Source organism: Diabrotica virgifera, chromosome 7 (assembly GCF_917563875.1).
Source record: "Diabrotica virgifera virgifera chromosome 7, PGI_DIABVI_V3a".
NCBI classification, from domain to species: Eukaryota; Metazoa; Arthropoda; class Insecta; order Coleoptera; family Chrysomelidae; genus Diabrotica; species Diabrotica virgifera.
Genome location: NC_065449.1, coordinates 228,627,958 through 228,650,214, shown reverse-complemented (window position 1 = coordinate 228,650,214; position 22,257 = coordinate 228,627,958). Strand labels below are relative to the sequence as shown.

The 22,257-nt window shown below is 32.6% G+C and overlaps 1 protein-coding gene across 3 annotated transcripts in view; it reads left to right on the top strand.

Annotated features, from left to right (window-relative positions):
• LOC114344394 (JNK-interacting protein 3) overlaps positions 1-22,257 on the top strand; it is a 123,841-nt gene that overhangs the window by 78,315 nt on the left and 23,269 nt on the right. For all 3 annotated transcript variants that reach the window (XM_028295242.2, XM_028295226.2, XM_028295233.2), the window contains one exon: positions 11,660-11,788. In XM_028295242.2, the coding sequence (XP_028151043.2) occupies positions 11,660-11,788 (129 nt within the window). The remainder of the gene's footprint in view (positions 1-11,659; positions 11,789-22,257) is intronic.

Here is a 22,257-nt window from a genome sequence, read left to right as displayed (position 1 = left end):
ATTTACCCCTGCCCCCACCCCTTTGTCCTCCACGCAGCGTTCCGCCCCTGGAGATTTTACTTATTTACTTCATGACTTACTTATTCCCAAAGTTTGGTGCACTATCCCGATTATGAGCGTCACAAAAAAAATAATAAAAACGGCGACTTTGACCCCTTAAAACTACCCTCGCCCCCGCTCTGGTTTCCGCCCTTGTGAAAAAGTGATTTACACAACTTATTCAACATATCCCCGTATAGTTTGTCCATATTACTTATCACGAGCAAAATCCGCTTCCATCTCTTGGACTATTAGTAGACTATCCGATATGGATCATAACTTCACTGATCCTGCCAAAGTTTCATAAACGAAACATTACCTTTAAGGCGTTATAAAATTTTATGAGTAGTCATATTTCAAATTATGTTTGGATAATATTATTCTACAATCCCTAATTGAACAAGGAATGCTGGTTTGGTCGAATTTTAAATATCTTGTGATTTATTATGCGAGCTCAAACGGCACCGACAGATACTAGTAAATTTGGAGAGTTTTATTTATTATTTCAAAAATTGTGCAGCAGCTAATTTAGACCATTAAGATAACAAACACGTCAATAAACTATCTATATAAAAGACTGATACATAAAATATAATAATCATCACATGAAAATCGTAGAAAAAAAATAATTAAAGAACTGTTTCGTTTTCGATACTTTGGCCATTAATGGGTTAATATACTCACAGACAAAAATATTGCATATTTTATCTTCATTCAATATTTTTTTTTCTTTCCTTATTGGCTTTGGATTACTTGATCCATTCAGCCACAATAGATACTAAGTTACTGTTTGCTACAATATTCCAAATATAATAAGATTACTTACGTATGCGCACATATAATACTTATGTACGCACATACATACATAGGTAGATACTGAAATCAATAAAAAGACAAAAAAAACAAAATGGGGGGTTGAAACATTAAATTCAATATTGTTTGGTTGTTTTTTATCTTTGAAATGTTATGTACTTTTTTATTCCTAAATGTGTTATGCTGGAATGTTTTACGTATATTACAATTGAGGCGTTCAGCGCCAAAGTAGCTTAACTACCAAATGACAAAATGTTGGAAAATGGTGGTTAAAGATAAGCCTACATTACATTGTTGTTAGAATTTCAATGATAACTACGAAAAAGATACTATCGAATGTGATATTGATAAAAAAATATTTACTTTTATGGTTTACTGAATAAAAACACTCTATATTATTTATATACTAAAATAAATGGTACTTAGCCTCCTTTGGCCCATCTAGATATCCATTAAACTGGCACTTAAAGCATAAATTTCAAATTTCTGGTGCATAGGTCATTTTGGCGTTACATTCAATATGTCGCCTATTTTAAATATTTAATACGCCTATAGTAGCTTAAGTACCAATTTGGCGGTTTATTCTATTTTTATTAAAAAATTCACAACAGATAGTTTATTATACAGGGTGTCCCGAAAAGATTGGTCATAAATTATACCACAGATTCTGGGATCAAAAATAGGTTGATTGAACCTGACTTCTCTTAGCTTCCATTCGTCGTGGTAGTCAGACGTGCGTAGGAAAGAAGCTTGTTTTTTAAAACCGGTGTCTATAAATTAGATATTTAAATAAATATTTTGTGAACTTTAAAAGTAAATTAATTACACCAAATAAAAAAGCGAAATCGGAATAAAAACATTAAAAAGTTATGAGTGCAGTTAGCGGGGGCGACGCCCCCGATAAAAATGTTTTAGAAACCCAAATGGATACAGAACATGCAACATCTTCAAAGGAGGAGCTATTAGGATTCCAAAATCTTGTTCCAGTTACACAGATAAGTACCACAAAACTTGTTAATAATAAACCCATTATCGATAATGACTTTGCTAATGTACACACTTCAATAACAAATAACATTAACAAAGAAGTAGGAACAAAAAGGGAGGAATTTCTTTACCGACAAAACGACCTAGGACCTTTTTACGCGTATTTAGAAAATAATTCACCCGATTTTAAAGGCAGATTAAACGCGTTAAGGATAGGTGACATTATTATCACAAATTTTAAAGAAATTGATGAAAAAATTGTAAGCATTGACGCAGTAGGAAGAAATAAAATACGTATAAAATTTAAAGATTATAAATCGGCTAACTATATCATATCTAAAAAAATGAAGCAATATTTATAAAAAATAATCTAGACATATACATTCCTAAGTTTCTTTTAGTTAGACAGGGCGTAATAAAAGATATTTCCACAGAATTTTCAGTAGAGTATGTTAAAAACAGAATAAAAATGTACGATTTACACTGTAAATTTGAAGTCCTTCAAGTCACAAGATTAAATCGAAGACAAGTAGATGAAAACGGTACTCAATACATTCCAACAAAAACATGCGTAGTTAGTTTTAAGTCACAAGTGCTACCAAAATATATAACAATCAACAAGGTACTAAAGGAAGTCGAACCATACAAACAAAAGGTGCTATTATGCTTTAATTGTCTTCGATTTGGACATACAGGTGGGCAGTGTAAGAGCAAGGCTAGGTGCGATAAATGTCAAGAATCCCACAACTCAAAAGATTGTAAAAAGACCGATCTCACCCCAAAATGTTTTAACTGTTCGGGGGATCATTTTACTACAAATTTAAGCGCGTGTCAAGAATTTCAGCGTCAAAAACTTATTAAAGACGCTATGTCTTCCAATAATATTAGTTATCAAGACGCAAACAAACAGTTCCCCAGAAACTCCTATGCAAAAGTAACATCCATAAATACGGAACAAACTACAAACCTCTCCTGCCTCAAAACTTTCCCTCCATTAAATCCCAATAATTATACACCCACCCAATTCCCATCAAATCCAATTAACAAAATGTCAACTAATAATATATTCTACAATAATAATTCAAATAGTACAAATTCTCGAACATTCAAAAGACAGAGACCAAATAGTCCAGATCCAACATTAATTTTGCATAATGAAATTATATCTTCCCCTAGATCTCAATTACCTACGGGAGGAATATTAGACAGCATTAACTATAAGGGAAATATTAATAATAATCCAGTTGCATCTCCTTCAGACTTGAGCATGATAAATTCAATATTAGAATTAGTTATAGAAATTGTCACAAAAGTTTTAGTAACAAAAAGTATAAACATAAATAAGGAAGAACTCGAAAACTTAGTCAAATTAACTATAAATGGAAACACGTCATCACATTCTCAGACCTCAACCATGCAATAAATATCCTTCAATGGAACTGCCGTTCGGCAGTTTCTAATAAAAATAACTTAGAATATCTACTAGATAGGGGCAACTACTCCGTTGCACTTCTATCGGAAACATGGTTTAAAGCAGAAAAATACTATAATTTTAAAGGCTTCAACAATATTCGCTGTGACCGGGACGACGGGTACGGCGGCTCTGCCATTTTATTAAAATCAGACTTAATATACCAAGAAGTCTCAATTCCAACTACAATCAACTTTGAGCATACTTGTATCTCGGTAAATTTTCCATATATACATAAAAAAATTTACTTTGTTTCACTATACCTTAAACCGAGAACTAGAATATCATTACAACAGTGGATTAACTTTTTGGAACAAATTCCAAAACCATTCATAATTGGGGGCGACTTTAACGCACATAGTTTGGCATGGAACGATGGATATGACGATATCTATGGCAAGATTCTTTTGGAAGCTATCGAACAATGCAACCTAGTAATTATAAACGACGGATCACCTACATTAGCAAACAATAAGAAGTCAGCTGTAGACTTGGCCCTCTGTACACAGGATCTGACACAACTAATTACGTGGTGTACTTTAGAAGAACCTTATGGCTCTAATCACTTACCAATACACATACAATTTGGAAGGAATATCCCACCTGCGCAAATTAAACAGACAAAACATAATATATGGAGACTCAAGGCTGCTAATTGGGATGTATACACCGCTACCCTTGAAGCAACAGAACCAAAATCATCACTAATGGGCATTATCGACATTAACAAAGCTGCCGACAAAGCAATTCCGTTACGAAAATCAAACGCACAAAATAGAAATCATTGCTCAAAGGACTGGTGGAACGAAACCTGTAACATAGCTGCTAAAGCAAGAAAACAAGCTTTCTTAACCTACACACAGGCTCCAAATCTTAATAATCTAACAGAATATAAAAGACTTGATGCAGTAGCTAAAAAAACTTTTAAAGAAACTAAGAAAAAAAGTTGGATAAATTACTGCCAAAATCTAAATCAAAATACACCAATTAAAGAAGTGTGGAACAAAGTAAACCGATATAAAAACCGAAAACAAGCGAATAAACCCCTAATGGACCCCAAAGAAGACTGGATAAACGAATTCCACACAAAAATCTCACCTCCATGGGTCGAAAACAACATTACTCAACAAATAGCTACTGTAAATAGGAACACTTCTTTCCTACAATCGTTATTTCAATTATGGGAACTCGATCATTGCATTAAATCAACAAATAATAAATCTCCCGGGGCGGATAACATTTCATATAATATGTTGCATAAAATGCCCTTAGACCATAAGAAAGCCCTGTTGGAATTGTTCAATTCGATTTGGATAAATAGGATTCCTTTTCCACCGATGTGGAAAGAATACATCATAGTACCTATCAAAAAACCTGGAAAACAGAATGGAAATGCAGATTCATATAGACCCATAGCTTTATCATCGTGTATATTTAAAACCATGGAAAGAATGATAAAGAACAGGCTTGAATATTGGCTAGAAAATGAAAAAATATTACCTGACTCACAATATGCTTTTAGAAAGGGAAGATCTTCCTTGGAACCCCTAACGATACTAGTAAATGACATCTATCTAGGATTCACACACAAATACAGCACTTTGGCCACATTTTTGGATATAACTTCAGCATATGATAATGTTCAAATAAATATACTAGAAGAGAAGCTCATCAATATTGGTCTACCAACCTCCTTTGCCAACTTCATAAAATCAGCTTACTCTAATCGATCAGTTTCCTTAAAGATAAATCAAGAAATTTCGGAATCAAGAATATGTAGATCTGGATTACCACAAGGTAGTATCCTGAGCCCAATCCTCTACAGCCTGTACACAATGGATATAGAAAATGTTATATCACAAAAGTCTAAAATCATTCAATACGCTGATGATGTTGTTATTTACACCAGTAGCAAATCAGAGGACAAATGTATAGAAAATATCAACACTGAATTTATAAAAATCCAAAAATACCTAGACAACATGGGACTTTCCATATCCGAGTCCAAAACCAATATATGTATTTTCTCTAGAAACAGAAACAACTATCAAAGACAATTAACAATAGGAAAATATAAACTCTGTATTAGTAACTCTGTAAAATATCTTGGTCTGCATCTAGATAGAAAACTATTATGGAAGGACTGTATCCACCAAATTATCAAAAAAACAAGTAATTCTATAAATATCCTAAGAGCGTTTTGTAGAGCAAAGTGGGGAGCAGACCCAAATACGGCTTTACTATTCTACAAAACAATGGTACGATCAATAATGGATTATGGAAGTCAACTCTATGGAACAGCAGCAGATACACATCTAAATAAAATCGAGATACAACAAAATAAATGCTTAAGAGTTTGCCTGGGATATCTTAAGTCAACGCCCATAAACATTATACAAGCTGAAGCCGTGGAACCTCCTCTTAAACTAAGAAGACAACTATTGAGCAGAAAATTCATGATAAAAACCATTTCAAAAAAATCTTCTTACCTCAATAGTGTACAGTCACTAACAGTTCAAGTTTTGACCCATAGATACTGGCACTTCAAGAAAACCCCCCTCATAGTAGAATCTTTCTCAGAAATAGCTGACATTACAGATATACTCTATTCCAACCAACTCCCTCCAGTTTTAATTTACTCACCTGAACAAATTTTTTCACGTGAAATTAGAACCTACTATTTTGAAAGTGAAGAAGTAGCAAGTATCAATCAAACAAAGTTCAACGAAACAAAAAACAAATACTGGCCAAACTATGATTCTATATTCACTGATGGATCAAAGTCAAAAGAATATACCAGTTGTGCCTTTTACCATTTTGAGGAAAATACTGACAAAAAATTTATTTTACCAAAGGAAGCTTCCATATACACTGCAGAACTAACAGCAATAGTGCAAGCTATGAAATACGTACTCGGCTCTAACCACGACAAATTTATAATATGTACGGACAGCAAAAGTGCAGTAGATAAACTTAAAAATGTTAAAATAAATAGATCAGTTAATCATATTGAAGCAAAAATTCTGTATTTACATAATGAGGTACACATCAAGAATAAAGTCGTCATATATCTATGGGTAAAGGGACACGCAGGCATAACAGGTAATGAAATGGTGGATGCCTTAGCAAAAACAGCTCCAACATCAGGAGAAGAACTAAATCTTAAACTACCCCCATCCGATTTATTCTTAAATCAAAGGAACAAAATAAATGAGATGTGGCAAAACCTATACAGTGCATCAACAACTGGAACAAACTTTTGTAAACACCAGCCAAGGATCCCCAGAAAACCATGGTTTCACAAAATACCAAACAGAAACTTTGTCGCCACAATAAATCGAATACGTGCAAACCATGCACTAACACCTTATTATAAGCACAAAATAAAAATTACAGACGATCCACTGTGTAGTTGTGGTAAAATGGGTACATTGGTACATGTTTTACTTGAATGTCCAATAAATATTGTAAACATTAATAATCTATATAAAAACTTAATTCACTACAAGATAAACCTTCCAATAGACCTAAATTGTATTATTTTTTCAGGAAATAATAATATACTTTATGTACTTCATCAACACATCATAAACTGTAAACTAAAATTGTAAAATTACTAACCAATTTTGTAAGCAATTCTGCAAAACAAACTAAATGTAAAGCATTAAAGGAAAAAAAAAAGGTGAATACAAAAAAAAAATAAAAAAAAATAATAAAAAAAATAAACCAAGTAAAAAAAAATGAACCAATTAAAAAAAAACAAAAAAAAAAACAAAAGAAAAAACAAAAAAAAACAAAAAAAAACAAAAAAAAAAAAAAACAAAAAAAAAAAAGAAAACAAAAAAAAAATAAAAACACACAAAGAGGGCTAAAACCTCCGCGGCGTTGAACCGGGTTGATGCTCTAGCGCGGAAGGAAAAAAAAATTAAACACCTTACACTTTACTAATGCTACATATTACTAACAAAACAAATGAATACATCATGCTCAAGTTTGATACTATGAAACAATTTACACAAACTATTTATACAATCTAACATAGTCTGGCTAATTGGTCCTCACCAAAGCCATAAATTCCACGGAAAAAAAAACCTGACTTACCTATATACAATAGTGCACACAAAAAAAGTTACAGCCCTTTGAAGTTACAAAATGAAATTCGTTTTATTTTCATGTATCGAAAACTCTTAGAGATTTTTTATTGAAAACGGACATGTGGCATTCTTATGGCAGCAACATCTTAAAAAAAAAGAATGTGTGTGTACTTTGTACGCACGTAAGATGTTGCGTCGGATTTGTAAAACATCCGTAGAACAATTAAAAAAGCATTTCCCTCTATAGAATTAAGATTTGCTTTCACGACTTTGGAAAGGATAGGATCTCGTTTCCATGTGAAAGACATGATTCCTAGTGATCTCGCATCTAACATTATATACCAATTCAAATGTAGTAGCTGTGCAGCTACGTACGTCGGGAAGACTCGACGTCACTTTAATGTCAGATGTTGCGAACACTTAGGTGTCACTCCTCACTTAGGAAGACGATCAAGAACAGTTCCAAATTCAGCGCTATTCCAACATATGACTGATTCTGACCACCCTATTAGTCGTAAGGACTTCTCAATCATTGGTCATGCAAGTTCTCCAACGGAACTCGGCATCAAGGAGGCATTATCCATATTTCTTTTGAAGCCACCCTTAAACACGCCACAAGACATGGCGTGTTTGAAATTATTGACTTAACCCAATGATTGTCAATGTCATTTTTTACGTTTTCATTAATTATTGTTTGTTCCTTTAAAATTATTTTAAAGCATCCGCTCAAGAAACTTATTATTCTGACGATGATAAAAGTAATAATTGAAACGTCACCATGAATTTTAATTTAGTTATGGGTTTTATCCTTAAGTTTATTATTTTTATCAAGTTTAATGGTGTGTCCTTATCTACATAGAAATAGTTTTATTAAAACGAATCCATTCACATAACCTACAAGATCTTCAACGTCTAAAATAAGAATGCTTAATAAATAAACTTACCAGAAGTGATAGCTGAACTACACATTGAAGAACAAATATTTAAGATTTTATTAGTGCTGCTCTTAAAACTCGACATTTTAATAATAAAACACAACCAACGAATCAATAAATCACTACAATACACAAGTTGATACTTTTTGGCGCTTAAGTCAGTTTGGCGCTGAACACTTCAATTTATTAGAGATAAAAGAATGCTTAGACATATAGTACATTATATTATTAGTGCATTTTATAGCCAAAGAAGCAATAATGTCACAAACTACATAACAAACAGTGAATAGTATGCGAAGTGCGGACTGGGACGTTTCGCCGTCGCCGTTTCGCCGTCGCCATTTCGCCGTCGCCGTTTCGCCGTCGAGCCACTTCGCCGTCGGCCGTTTCGCCGTCGAGCCAGTTCGCCGTCGGCCGTTTCGCCGTCGCCATACCGGCATTGGTTAAGTTTACAAGAACGTGATAACATACTAACTTGTTGTTATACTAAATGTCAGTGTAAATAAAATGCTGCTGTTGGTAGTTAATCCAAGTTATATTTTCGTATTCAACTATACATTGTTTTCGTCTGAAAAATAAAATATTTACAGTATTAAAAATATGACTATTAACAGATTCCCGGAAATAAACAATATTGAGAAAAGGGATTTCAATTTCAATTGTTTTTAATGTATCAAAAATAAAAAACTTCATTATGCAAAAGTGTTCGAAATATAATCGTCCGAAAACCATTCAAAACTTATATACAAGTAATGGCGACGGCGAAATGGCTCGACGGCGAAACGGCGACGGCGAAATGGCTCGACGGCGAAATGGCGACGGCGAAACGGCGACGGCGAAATGTCCTAGACCCTGCGAAGTGTGCTTTGACAACATACAATGATTCTTGTTTTGTTTCTTGGTAGTTCAGAGAAATAAGGAAAAAAAATATCGTGTTGGTGACACATCCCCCTCCAGGCTGAAACCAAATTTTTCGAGTAATATGGTCATCTATAATAATAACCTACATGTTTCCTGCAGCCGATTTTGATGATATACATAGTTATAAACAAATGAAGATCAAAAAACGGTAAATTTTCGCTTTTTTCGTCTATAACCAAAAAGTTAAGTATTTTAAACAAATTTGAGAGTAATAAACTCATAAACCGTATAAAAAACTTCAATATGGCGTTCGCTGAATATGTCTATCCTTATTGGTTACTTAGAAAATTGCCAAATAAATCATAAATTTTGAGTTTTTATAAATATTCATAACTTATGTAAAAAGTAACTTAGAACCTTCTTATTACATGGAATGCTGAGACTTATGGTGCTTAAATTATACCCTAAATTCCAAAGTAATTGGTCAAATAGTTTAAAAGTTATTTAATTTGTATATCCAAAATTAATTTTTTTTGCAACACTGTAAGTCAGAAAATGATGAAGTTACAGTAATATTTTGGATAGTTTATGAAAGAAGAAAATTTACAGTATTAATTTAATTTAAAAAAAATGACAAAAAATAATTATAGATATTGCAAAATAATTTTGCAAAAACATGTGAATTAAAAAAATGGGGGGGCTAACTTTGTCCCTAAATGTCCTAGAACAGTTGTTTTTCTTTCTAAATGTGTATAAAAATTCAGTCTTTCTAAATATGAAAAAATAATTTTTCTACGGGTAACGGTTAAAAAGTTATTCTAATTGTTTATAAGTAAGCAAAGAATGGACATGTTTTTGCAAAATAATTTTACACTGTTTAAAATTATTTTTTGTCATTTATTTTTAATTAAGGTAATAGTATAAATGTTCTTCTTTCATAAACTGTCAGAAGTATTATTGTAACCTCATAATTTTCTGACTTATAGTGTTGCAAAAAAAATGAATTTGGGAAAAATAAATTAAATAACTTTTAAACTATTTGACCAATTGCTTTGAAATTTAAAATATAATTTAAGTACAAGAAATCTCGGCATTCCGTGTAATAAGAAGATTTTAAGTTAATTTTTACCTAAGTTACGAATATTTATAAAAACTCAATATTTATGATTTATTTTGCAATTTTCTAAGCAACCAATAAGGTTGGACATATTCAGCGAATGCCATATTGATGTTTTTTATACGATTTATGAGTTTCTTACTCTCAAATTTGTTTAAAGTGCTTAACTTTTTGGTAATAGACGAAAAAAGCGATAATTTACCGTTTTTCGATCTTCATTTGTTTATAACTATGTATGTCGTCAAAATCGGCTGCAGGAAACATATAGGTTAATAATATAGATGTCCATACTACTCAAAAAATTTGGTTTCGGCCTGGAGGGGGATGTGTCACGAGAAAAACCTTATTTCTCTGGACTATGGTATTGAAATGTCAGTTGGAATATGTATGTCAGTTAACGAGTTTTATTTTTCGATTCTGCAGTTTTCTTGCTGATATGCCACATTTTAGCGAGTTAGCGTGTGTTAAAATTGTTACTTTAGCCAATGAGGGTTTCAGACAAGAAGATATTGCGCGGAGAAGGCGTATCCATCAATTGACTGCTTCTCATATAGCAAAGCGATATGATGAGACTGTAGAATACAAACGGCGAGCTAATCAAGGACGAAAAAGAAGTACAAAGCCAAGAGGTGACCAATATTTGAGACTTCAATCTATATTATTAATATTTCAAAGTTGTGTGGACTGTATATTTTTAAGGTTGCTGGTACAAGTGGAATTTAGAGAGATATTATGGTATACAGACAATATTATAAGTTTATATAAAATCTTACCCCAAATCACTGAATGGAACCTAGAGAAAGGTTCGCGTTAATCGTTGAACCCAGAGGGAGGTTCGCGTACTTGAAAAGATGTGTTGCCAACGGAAGCTAACACAAGAGAGGTATTTACCCTTCGGTGGGTAGCACAAGAGAGTTAATGGTCAGTATACATACTTCTGTTATCTTTGAGGGTCAACAGAGAAGAGTCTGTACGTGTTTTGTCTTCAAGCGGAGAAGATAGTGAAGAGAACTGTCGCCAGCGATGGTCTACACAAGAGAGATATTTTTGCAGTTCTGTTTCTTTACTGGTCAACAGTGGGTCCGGTGTCCATTTTCAGTTCACAAAATGTCTCGGCAAATTGTCTGTATAGGGTAGGGATGAAAATTGTTAGTCAGAATTATTTAAAACTAAGGATTGTAATTATGGGTTTAACACAGTAAAAAATAAAATATTATTTTTTTCTTGTGAAAAATTGAACGGACTCAAAATTAAACATGCGATATTTTTGTCTGTGAGTGTAGTTTTAAAAGTGTGATTTTTTTTTTAAATTAGCCCTTTGTATATTTAACGTTATGTTTAGGAATGAGTGCAGCTTCCACGCCATCAGAGGCAATGTCCGCTTCAGTATCTTCAGTAGGAAATACACTGAAAAGTCCAACGGCGATGCTGGTCATTTCTGGCGGCGAAGGTTACGTGGACTTCAGAATCGGTAAGTTTTGTCTTATTTGTCTTCATTGCTAAGCTTGAGATGTTTGCATGCGCTTTGAGTCGAGTGATTCGTATTAAATTTGATAGGATTCCTGGGAATAGAAGGTAGTTTTTTAACATTTGTATAACGAAGACGACAGTAAATAATAATTGGTGTATCGTGTCTAATAAAAGTGTTCCGGTGAGTTACTACTAATTGAGTTCTATTAATAATAACGTTTTTCTTTTCAGTTATTGTTAAATTAATATATTAAAATGTAGGTTTGTCTGGTATAGGTATACAATATGAGAAGACATTTAACCTCTTTAACCCTTTCAGACCTGACTTTTTATCTGTAGAAAAAAAAATGTTTTTTCTATTGAATCTTCTTACCGAAAGATTGTAATAGTCTAAAATCACATTTTTGAGATTTTTGTTTAATAGGTACCTAGTCATTTGACAGTGTCCATTGTAATGGACCTTGGGACTATAATAAGAATTTAGGATAATGGTCACATACGATATATTTTTTAAATATATTATATTTATATCAAGCAAATGTTAATTAATTTAAATTAAAATATTTAAAACAATTTTTGTTATTTACAAAACCTAAATGTACATATATCATTCTTCACACAAAACATGAGTTTTCCCTTTACACCCAACATTTTTACATCTAGATGCTTGCTTTTTGTTATCGTAATCTGGTAAATGATCTATTTTATCTATGCGTATTTCCAGTGACGACCCGTGACTTTTTCTAAAGTGTTACCAAAACCAGATATTAAATATATACCAGATATATTATATATTATCTATATATATAATGTATTTTATAAATATTTTTATATATACAGAGTTCCCATACATCAAAGTTTGTTCGACTAGACACCGTGAATTTTCAGCATGCTATTAATCAACTTTTTTTTGGTACGCGCGATCCAGGTCTATTATAAAAATAGATGAAATAAAATTAAAAAATTAAAAATTTAAGAAATTATATAAAGTATCTACAAACTAAAAACATATTTGTTGTTTTTAGGTAAAATATGTATTATATCACCTTTATACTTTATTAAAAAATCCAAATTGTATAATTAGTATACTAATCAGTACATTCATTTGTCATTTTTAGCCTAAAATATTAAATAATTTTTATTTTATTGATTATACACTACAATGTACTGTATAATCAATATTATTATATGTCATATTATAATAATGTTGTTGTTAATTAATATATTTCGACAAGTAATTAAAATCGATTAATATGATTTATATAGGATAAAAAGGTATAGATATATTATCTGTATAATAAGCAAGTACAGTTACAAGTTATAAACTAATAATTAATAATGCATATTATGCAATAATCGAATCCAAAGGGCCGGTACGGTTAACTAACCGGAGTTTAATCGAGAAAATACCGGCCTTCATAAATGGAATTATAATTATTACCTATAATTATAATAATAATTAAAATTGCATTTATTAAGTCTGATATTCTTACGGTCGGTATTTTCTGTCCCGATAGACACCGGCCCTACCTAGCGTCACCAAATTAAAATTTGGTAACACCAATACGCGGTTTCAGAGCCATCGTCCCCGCAAAATTTTCAGAGACGATCCAGTCAAAGATCCTACTATCGTTGCCACTCACAGAAGTGGTAAACGGCGCGGCGCACGGTAAGGGCACAGTATAATAAATATGGAACCTCTTTATACTGTGGTAAGGGCGTATTATAATAACGTGCAACCAATTTTACATAAACTCGCTGATATTTTCGTGCGTCTAGTTGGCTATTTTACTGAATTAGGTAGATACTATTAACAAATATTTATATTTTTAAAAAATATAAATGGAATTATTTCATAGTAGTTATAAAATATTTATTTACAAATTTTAACTGTTACCAATGGTAACAATGGTTACATGGACGCTTCGCCAGTGCGTATTTCCTTCCAGTGGTCTAATTATTTCAACTCTGGGTCTTTTTGGCGTGTGGGGAAAATTCTCAGTTGATATTTTGGGACGACCAATGCTTCTTTTTATGGGTTTTCCCACTTCAATTAGATTGATCTCTGTTTGTCTTCAATTTGAGACAGCACATTATCAGCTAATTGTTCTAATTCATCATCATCATACAAAAAGGACATCAATATCTGTTGATCTTTTGGATTATCCGGATTAAAACCTGAAACAAAAATATAAATATAGATCTGTTGTCCATTACAATGGACATCATATTTTAATGTTTGTTATCAACAAAAAACAACAATAACTTATCTATGTTGAAACAGTAGTACCTAAATTGATATGTCTTCTATTGCATAAAATAACATTTGGTTACATATAATAAATTTACAACGTGAAGAAACATGATATTTAATTACGCTTTCCGGGATATGGTGAATTCGCCATGTCACACTATCTTTAACAGCACTAAACTTAGCTATGATTCAAACTAAACTGATAAGTGTTATGTTTAGTAGTAACTGAGATATGCAAAATAACAAATATGTAGTTGTTAGCAATTTACAGAAGTTTAATTTTGTTGTACGGCTTACGTAAATGTATGTCCATTGCAATGGACACCGGGTCTGAAAGGGTTAAGAAGAGTTTCAAAAGCTGAAATTTGGACAGTTTGTCAATGAAGTTTCGGTTTTTCAATTAAAATATAAGCAAGTATAATATGTGCATAATTAGCATTGTGAAAACTTGTTATTGTTAGTAAACCAAAAGAAAGGTCGCCGATGCCGCATGTTGAGGGTAATTTCTTTCAAGCTCATGAAAATTGAACTTCAAAACGGAGCGCGCTTGAAAAGTGTGCATATCTCGGATTCTACGTAACGTAGAGTCTTTTTTTATTATTTGGGTAGCTCGTCTAGATAATGAGTTCTAATATACAGGGTGTCCCGAAAAGATTGGTCATAAATTATACCGCAGATTCTGGGGTCAAAAATAGATTGATTGAACCTCACTTACCTATATACAATAGTGCACACAAAAAAAGTTACAGCCCTTTGAAGTTACAAAATGAAAATCGATTTTTTTTCATATATCGAAAACTCTTAGAGATTTTTTATTGAAAATGGACATGTGGCATTATTATGGCAGCAACATCTTAAAAAAAAATTAAAGTGAAATTTGTGCACCCCATAAAAATTTTATGGGGGTTTTGTTCCCTTCAACCCCCCCAAACTTCTGTGTACGTTCCAATTAAATTATTATTGTGGCACCATTAGTTAAACACAGTGTTTTTAAAACTTTTTGTCTCTTAGTACTTTTTCGATAAGCCAGTGTTTATCGAGATATTTTGAATATTTGTCGAATCCACCACATATTTTGTATAATATGGTTAAGTACGATTATAGACCTGTTAATAATCTGAAAATTTATTTATAATTTACATTTTTAGGTATATTTTGAAAAAGAAGCCGCATCTCGATAAAAGGTGACTTAACAAAAAAAGGCTAAGAGCCAAAAAAGTTTTAAAAACACTGTGTTTAACTAATGGTACCACAATAATAGTTTAATTGGAACGTACACAAACATTTGGGGGTTTAAAGGAACAAAATCTCCATAAAATTTTTATGTAAATATACTTAAAAAAAAGCCGCATCTCGATAAAAACTGGCTTATCGAAAAAATACTAAGAGTAAAGAAAGGTTTAAAAACGTTGTGTTTAACTAGTGGTATCACAATAATGAATTAATTGGAACGTACACAAAAGTTTGGGGGGTTTAAGGGAACAAAACCCCCATAAAATTTTTATGTGGTGGACAAATTTCACTATAATTATGTTTTAAGATGTTCCTGCCATAAGAATGATACATGTCCATTTTAAATAAAAAATATCTAATAGTTTTCGATATATTGAAAAAAATCGATTTTCATTTTGTAACTTCAAAGGGCTGTAACTTTTTTATGAGCACATTTGTACTAAGGTAAGTTAGGTTCAATCGAACTATTTTTGACCCTAGAATGTGTGGTATAATTTATGACCAATCTTTTCGGGACACCCTGTATTGTTGCCCCTATAAAACCACTAACAACCCGTAAAAAATTATTTTTTATAGTATTTTTTTGCATTTTTCGATTTGTTAATTTTTTCAAATATTTGTATACCAGACAAAACTGTTTTCTATATTAATTTTTATTTAATACATATAGTTTTGTATTTTATTTAAACATTTTAAAAACATACTTTATACAATCCTTTCGCATATGCACCAAAAACTGCACATTATTGTTAACTTTTGGCTTTATATTACTGTTTTATAGTTTTAACAACCTAAACTATGAGTACGGATTATAAAATAAAAAATTCTTTCAATGCAGTGGGCAAATTTTAATATCAATCTGGTAATAACTCTTTAAAGATTTGCAAAATTTTGAGGTGGTGAAGGGTGGGTCACTAATTTAATTTACTTTGAGAGGCATTTAATTTTGGTATAAAACCTGGACATTAAGCTTACGGGAGTTAAATGTTTCATAAAAGTATGTATTAAGCATATAAAAAAATGAAAGAAAAATTTTGGTTTTGGGTTCATGTATATTTAATTTTCTGTTCATCTTCAAGTCATGTTCATCTTCACAAGACATATTTGATGAAAAATATATGATTAGGCATTAGAATTAAGCTAGTAGCAATTATTGTTTGCATAAAATAATTGTAGACTATAAGTTTCGTTCTTATAAATTTTTTTTCTTTTAACTGAAAGACAATTCAAATTTATTGTCCGACGTTTACAATATTTATAAGCAAATACTTGAAAATATAAAATAAAATAAAAATGTATACGATTTTTATTCAGTTGCAATGCGAAAGCAAAACTGTCTTATTTTTCACTTAGAACAGAGAGCGCAAACTAGCACTCTAGATCGACGATTTTCGATTCTAATTGGAGTCATCATCAGAGAGGCGTAGGCCTGGTGCTCTCTGCCCCACCCAAGTGACCAATCTCCGAGAGCTTATCCCCGCATTGCTCCTGACGTTTATGGAGTAGGTGTCTAGCGACATCTGGCAACTGAAAGTAAAAGTTTTCAACCTAATAGAAATATTAAAAATATTGAAAAATATTAAAAATATTCCCAAAAGAAATTTAATTGAAAACTTATTGGACCATTTTCCTGGTAACACCTCCATCATCATCATCATCAATAGTGCTACAGCCCTATGAAAGAGCCTCGACCTTCCCAAGTCTATTACGCCAGTCAGTCCTATCCATTGCCAACCGTTGCCAGTTTGTGCGTCTATTTTTCTCCCATCCTCATCTACACCATCCTTCCATCTAAGTTTTGGCCTACCCCTATTTCTACTTCCCACAGGTTGTGACATAAGGCTTCTTCTAGAAGGGTTGTTATGCTGTGATCTTGCTAGATGTCCTGCCCATCTTAGTCTTCATATTATTATAAGAGATACTACGTCTTTACCACCAAATATATGTTTATATCTGTGGTATACCTCGTAGTTGTACCTCCTCCTCCAAATACCATTTTCACAGATGCCACCGAATATTCCTCTCAGGATCCTTCGTTCAAATATAAGCAGAAGGTTTTCATCTGCCTTGGAGATGGTCCATGTCTTCGATCCATATGTCAACACTGGTTGTATAAGGGTTTTGTATATGGTTATTTTTGTTTTTGGCTTAAGTTTCTGCTTCTCATATGTCTACTCAGTCGAAAATAGCATTTGTTCGCTAGGATTATCCTTCGCTTGATTTCTTCCGTCATGACGTTCTCCTTGGTGATCAGGGAGCCTAAGTATGTGAATTTGTCCACCACTTCAAAGGTAGAGTTATCAATAGTGAATTGGTGACCGATGTTTCTGGCTCTATTGTTGGGTGTTGATGCCAACATCATAGTTTTCTCCTCGTTTACTTTCAGGCCCATATTTTTTGAGGCATTTGAGAAGGTGGTATACATTTCTTCTAGTTTGCGTGTTGTGCGGGCAACTAGGTCCACGTCATCTGCATATGCCAAAATTTGGGATGATTTATTAAAAATATTTCCTCTGTTTTAAGTATATTTAGTTGTTGTTAAGTGTTGTTAAGTATAGTTAAAGTATATTTTCAAGTCAAAGTTTTCAACCTAATAGAAATATTAAAAATATTGAAAAATATTCCTAAAAGATATTTAATTGAAAACTTATTGGACTATTTTCCTGGTAACACCTCCATGGCTTCTAAAAATTGCATTCAAAAACTTACAATTCACGACCCCGTCTGTTCAGCTGGTAAATTCCAACGGAAAATGGACCTAGTTACTCAAAGGAGTAAAACTAATATAAAATAAAATAAAAATGTATACCATTTTTATTCAGTTGCAATGCGAAGGCAAAACTGTCTTATTTTTCACTTAGAAAAGGCTTTCACTCTTCTTCGCTTCAGCATCCATCTGGCTTGCAATTTTTAGAAGCCATGGAGGTGTTACCAGTACCAGGAAAATGGTCCAATAAGTTTTCAATTAAATATCTTTTAGGAATATTTTTAATATTTTTCAATATTTTTAATATTTCTAATAGGTTGAAAACTTTGACTTTCAGTTGCCAGATGTCGCTAGACATCTACTCCATAAACGTCAGTTGCAATGCGGGGATAAGCTCTCGGAGTTTCGTCACTTAGGGCAGAGAGCAGCAAACCTACGCCTCTCTGATGATGATTCCAATTAGAATCGAAAATCGTCGATTTAGAGTGCTGGTTTGCGCTCTCTGTTCTAAATGAAAAATAAGACAGTTTTGCCTTCGCATTGCGAGTAAAAATGGTATACCTACATTTTTATTTTATTTTATATTAGTTTTACTCCTTTGAGTAACTAGGTCCATTTTCCGTTGGAATTTACCAGCTGAACAGACGGGGTCGTGAATTGTAAGTTTTTGAATTCCCTCTTGCCTTTTTCGCTTCAGTATCCATCTGGCTTGCAATTTTTAGAAGCCATAGCAATGGAGGTGTTACCAGGAAAATAGTCCAATAAGTTTTCAATTAAATATCTTTTAGGAATATTTTTAATATTTTTCAATAGAATAGAATAGAATAGAAATATGCTTTATTGTCATGAAAAATTTAACAATTTTATAGACAAAGCTTACAAGAATCATAAATAAAAACAATAACAAATACAATTTACTAAAATTATACAAATCGTCAATATAAATAAAACATAATAAAGTCAAATAAACATCAGTAACAATCTATTGCAAAATTAAAAAAAAAATTGCAAATTGCGTAATCTACCTTAAGAAATTTAATAAGTTATGCTGCTGCATATGACACTCAAATATAGATTAAGATTCTACTTATACATAACAATACTGTAATTTCTTAGTTATTGGTTAAGAAACTCTGCTATTGAATAATATGGTCTTTCAGATAAATAGGCTTTAGTCATTTTACGGAACTTGGGGAAAGATGTTGCAGATTTAAGTTGTAGAGGGAGATGGTTGTATAGTTTTTTTGCAGAATATAATATATATTTCTTTACTAACTCACTGGAAGGGATCGGTAAATAGATGTCAACAGTAGAATTTCTGGTGGAATAGTCATGTCTAGGTCTTTCTGGAAAAACATGTAGATGTTTACGAATTAAGCAAACAGTTTCTAAAATATATAAAGAAGGTAATGTTAGAATTCTGTGAACTTTGAAGTAGCTTCTGCAATGTGTTGTTCTTCTGAGGCCAAACAGATATCTGATTGCTCTTTTTTGCAATTTAAAAATAACATCGGATTGGGCAGCTGTACCAAAACCCCAAAAAGGCAGACCATATCGAAGATGGGACTCGAACAATGAAAAGTATGTTATTTTGGAGGAGGCTAAATCCATTTCCTTAGAGCCAGATCTTATTGCAAAGCAAGCTGAGGATAGTTTCTTGCTTAACACATCGATATGAAGGGACCATTTAAGGTTGCTATCTAAAAAAATACCAAGAAACTTTACAGAATCAACGATACTGATCTGGCTGTTATGAAGAGGTAAGAGTTGAAGAGTTCCTTTATAGGGTAATGCTACTGTTTTATCTACGTTAAAAGGGAGTAAATTAGAATCTGACCAGGATTTTATTGTGAGTAGATCAGAAGTTATAGTAGCATGAAGAGTTGCGATATTTGAGTTGCTCCAAGTGATACTGGTATCGTCAGCAAAAAGAAAAACTTTTCCATCGATTTTTAAACTAGTGATGTCATTAATAAAGATAAGGAAAAGTAGAGGACCCAATACTGAACCTTGCGGTACCCCACATACAACATTTTTGAGACTAGAGTCTGTATCATTTGCTCTAACCAGTTGTTTCCTATTTTCCAAGTAAGATTGAAACCAGTTCAAAGAAATACCTCGAATTCCATAGAAATCTAGTTTTTTTATCAAAATGTCGTGATTTACACAATCAAAAGCTTTGGCATAATCACAAAAAACAGTGGCAGTGTGGAGATTATTGTTTAATGCTTGATAAACCTCATGTAGTACAGAAAACATGGCATCGGTGGTACATTTATTATTTAAAAATCCAAACTGATTTTGTGATAAAATCTTGTTATCAACGAGAAAGGACATAAGTCGGGCTTTTAGGAGTCTTTCAATAATTTTGGAGAGTACCGGTAGTAATGCAATAGGTCTATAATTGCAGGCAATAGATTTTTCACCACCCTTATGAAGAGGAATAATGATGGCCGTCTTTAGGCACTCTGGAAATTTACCTTTCTCAAAAGAATCATTTATTAGAGAGATGAGGACTCCCAACACATTGTCTGGGAGATTTGAGAAAATTTTTATGGATAGTCCATCGGTACTACAGGAAGATTTGCTTTTGATACTATTGATTGTTTGGATCAGTTCAGATTTACCAACCGGTCTTATAAAGAATGAATTCGAAACCTTTCCTGAATTAGGGAGATAGGAAATGGGATCTTGTTGTGACACAATAGTTGACACAATATTTTTGATATTTCTATTAGGTTGAAACAATATTTAGTTGACACAATATTTTTGATATTTCTATTAGGTTGAAAACTTTGACTTGAAAACAGGGCCGCCGCTAAAGTGTTGGCCGCCCGTGTGCAACTTAATATTTGCCGCCCCCCTTTTTAACACTTTAGTTGTTTCAACATAGTATTTAAAGAAATGTAAAGGAGATAAATTGTAACCATAACGCGTATATGAATAAAAATTGCTCTGATCTCGACGTTACTTGACCTGGATCCCGCGTACCAAAAAAAAGTAGATTAATAGCAAACTGAAAATGTGTTAATAGCTTAACGATGTCTAGTCTGACGAACTTAGAAGTATGGGAACACTGAAACAGGGGAAGTTTTAATTGTGGAACAGGTTAAAAATTTGGAACGTCAGACTACGAAAACGTTCCATTTTGTCGGACATAACTTCCAATTGATTTGTTACCATTTCATTAAACTCTCATGCAAAAATCAGACTGGTGTTTATCACCAACTTGGCATTTTAATGAGTGGAACACCAAGAACATGTCAAATGACAGGAATCATGTTGGCTAGTAATAGCAGTCTGATTTTTGCATGAGAGTTTAATGAAAGGATAACAAATCAATTGGATGTTTTGTCCGACAAAATACATGGGACGTTTTCCTAATCTAAAGTTACAAATTTTTAAACTTCCACAATTAAAACTTCCCTGTTCCAGTGTTCCCGTACATCAAAGTTTGTCCGGCTAGACACCGTTAAGCGATTAACAAATTTTCAGCTTGCTATTAATCAACTTTTTTTGGTACGCGGGATCCAGGCCTATTTGACATAAAGTAGTGTGCAAAAGAAACGGGCACACTACTATACTATATGGGCCATTTCACGAACATACGCCTGTTTTGGATTACTTCGACAACGAATATTTTACTGTGCAACATAAGAAGTACGAAAGTAAATGGCGCTAATAATTATTCCAATAAACAACAATGTAATTTGCAATTTACTTTCGTTCTTCTTATTTTGCACAGTAAAATATTCGTTGTCGAAGTAATCCAAAACAGGCGTATGTTCGTGGAATAGGGTATATATTATATTACAAACAAAATCGTTTATCAAAAGCGTGTCTAAAATCATCAAATTCTCAACTTGACTGAACTATAACCCATCTATAACCATACATAAGTATAAAGGAACAATATTATAACAGAGCAACCATCGAGTAATAAAAAAGATTTTTTTAAACCATCGAGTAATAAAAAAGACTTTTTTATTACTCAATGAGAGCAAGTTAACAAGCACTTATCTAAATTCTCGGAAAGAATCCTATTGTCGTATCCTGCTCTCTTAACAAATCATAAATGTTCATAATTTGAAAAAATCGCATATGGACCCGTAGGCCACACGGGCGATAATTTACGGCGCCGTAAAAGCAGTAAACCTGACGAGGTATTGGTTGACTAACTCCTATTTCATCTACAATTGGTGGAGGAGTTAGTCAACCAATGGGTTTACTGCTCTTACGGCGGCGGCGCCGTAAATTATCGCCCATGTGGCCTTAG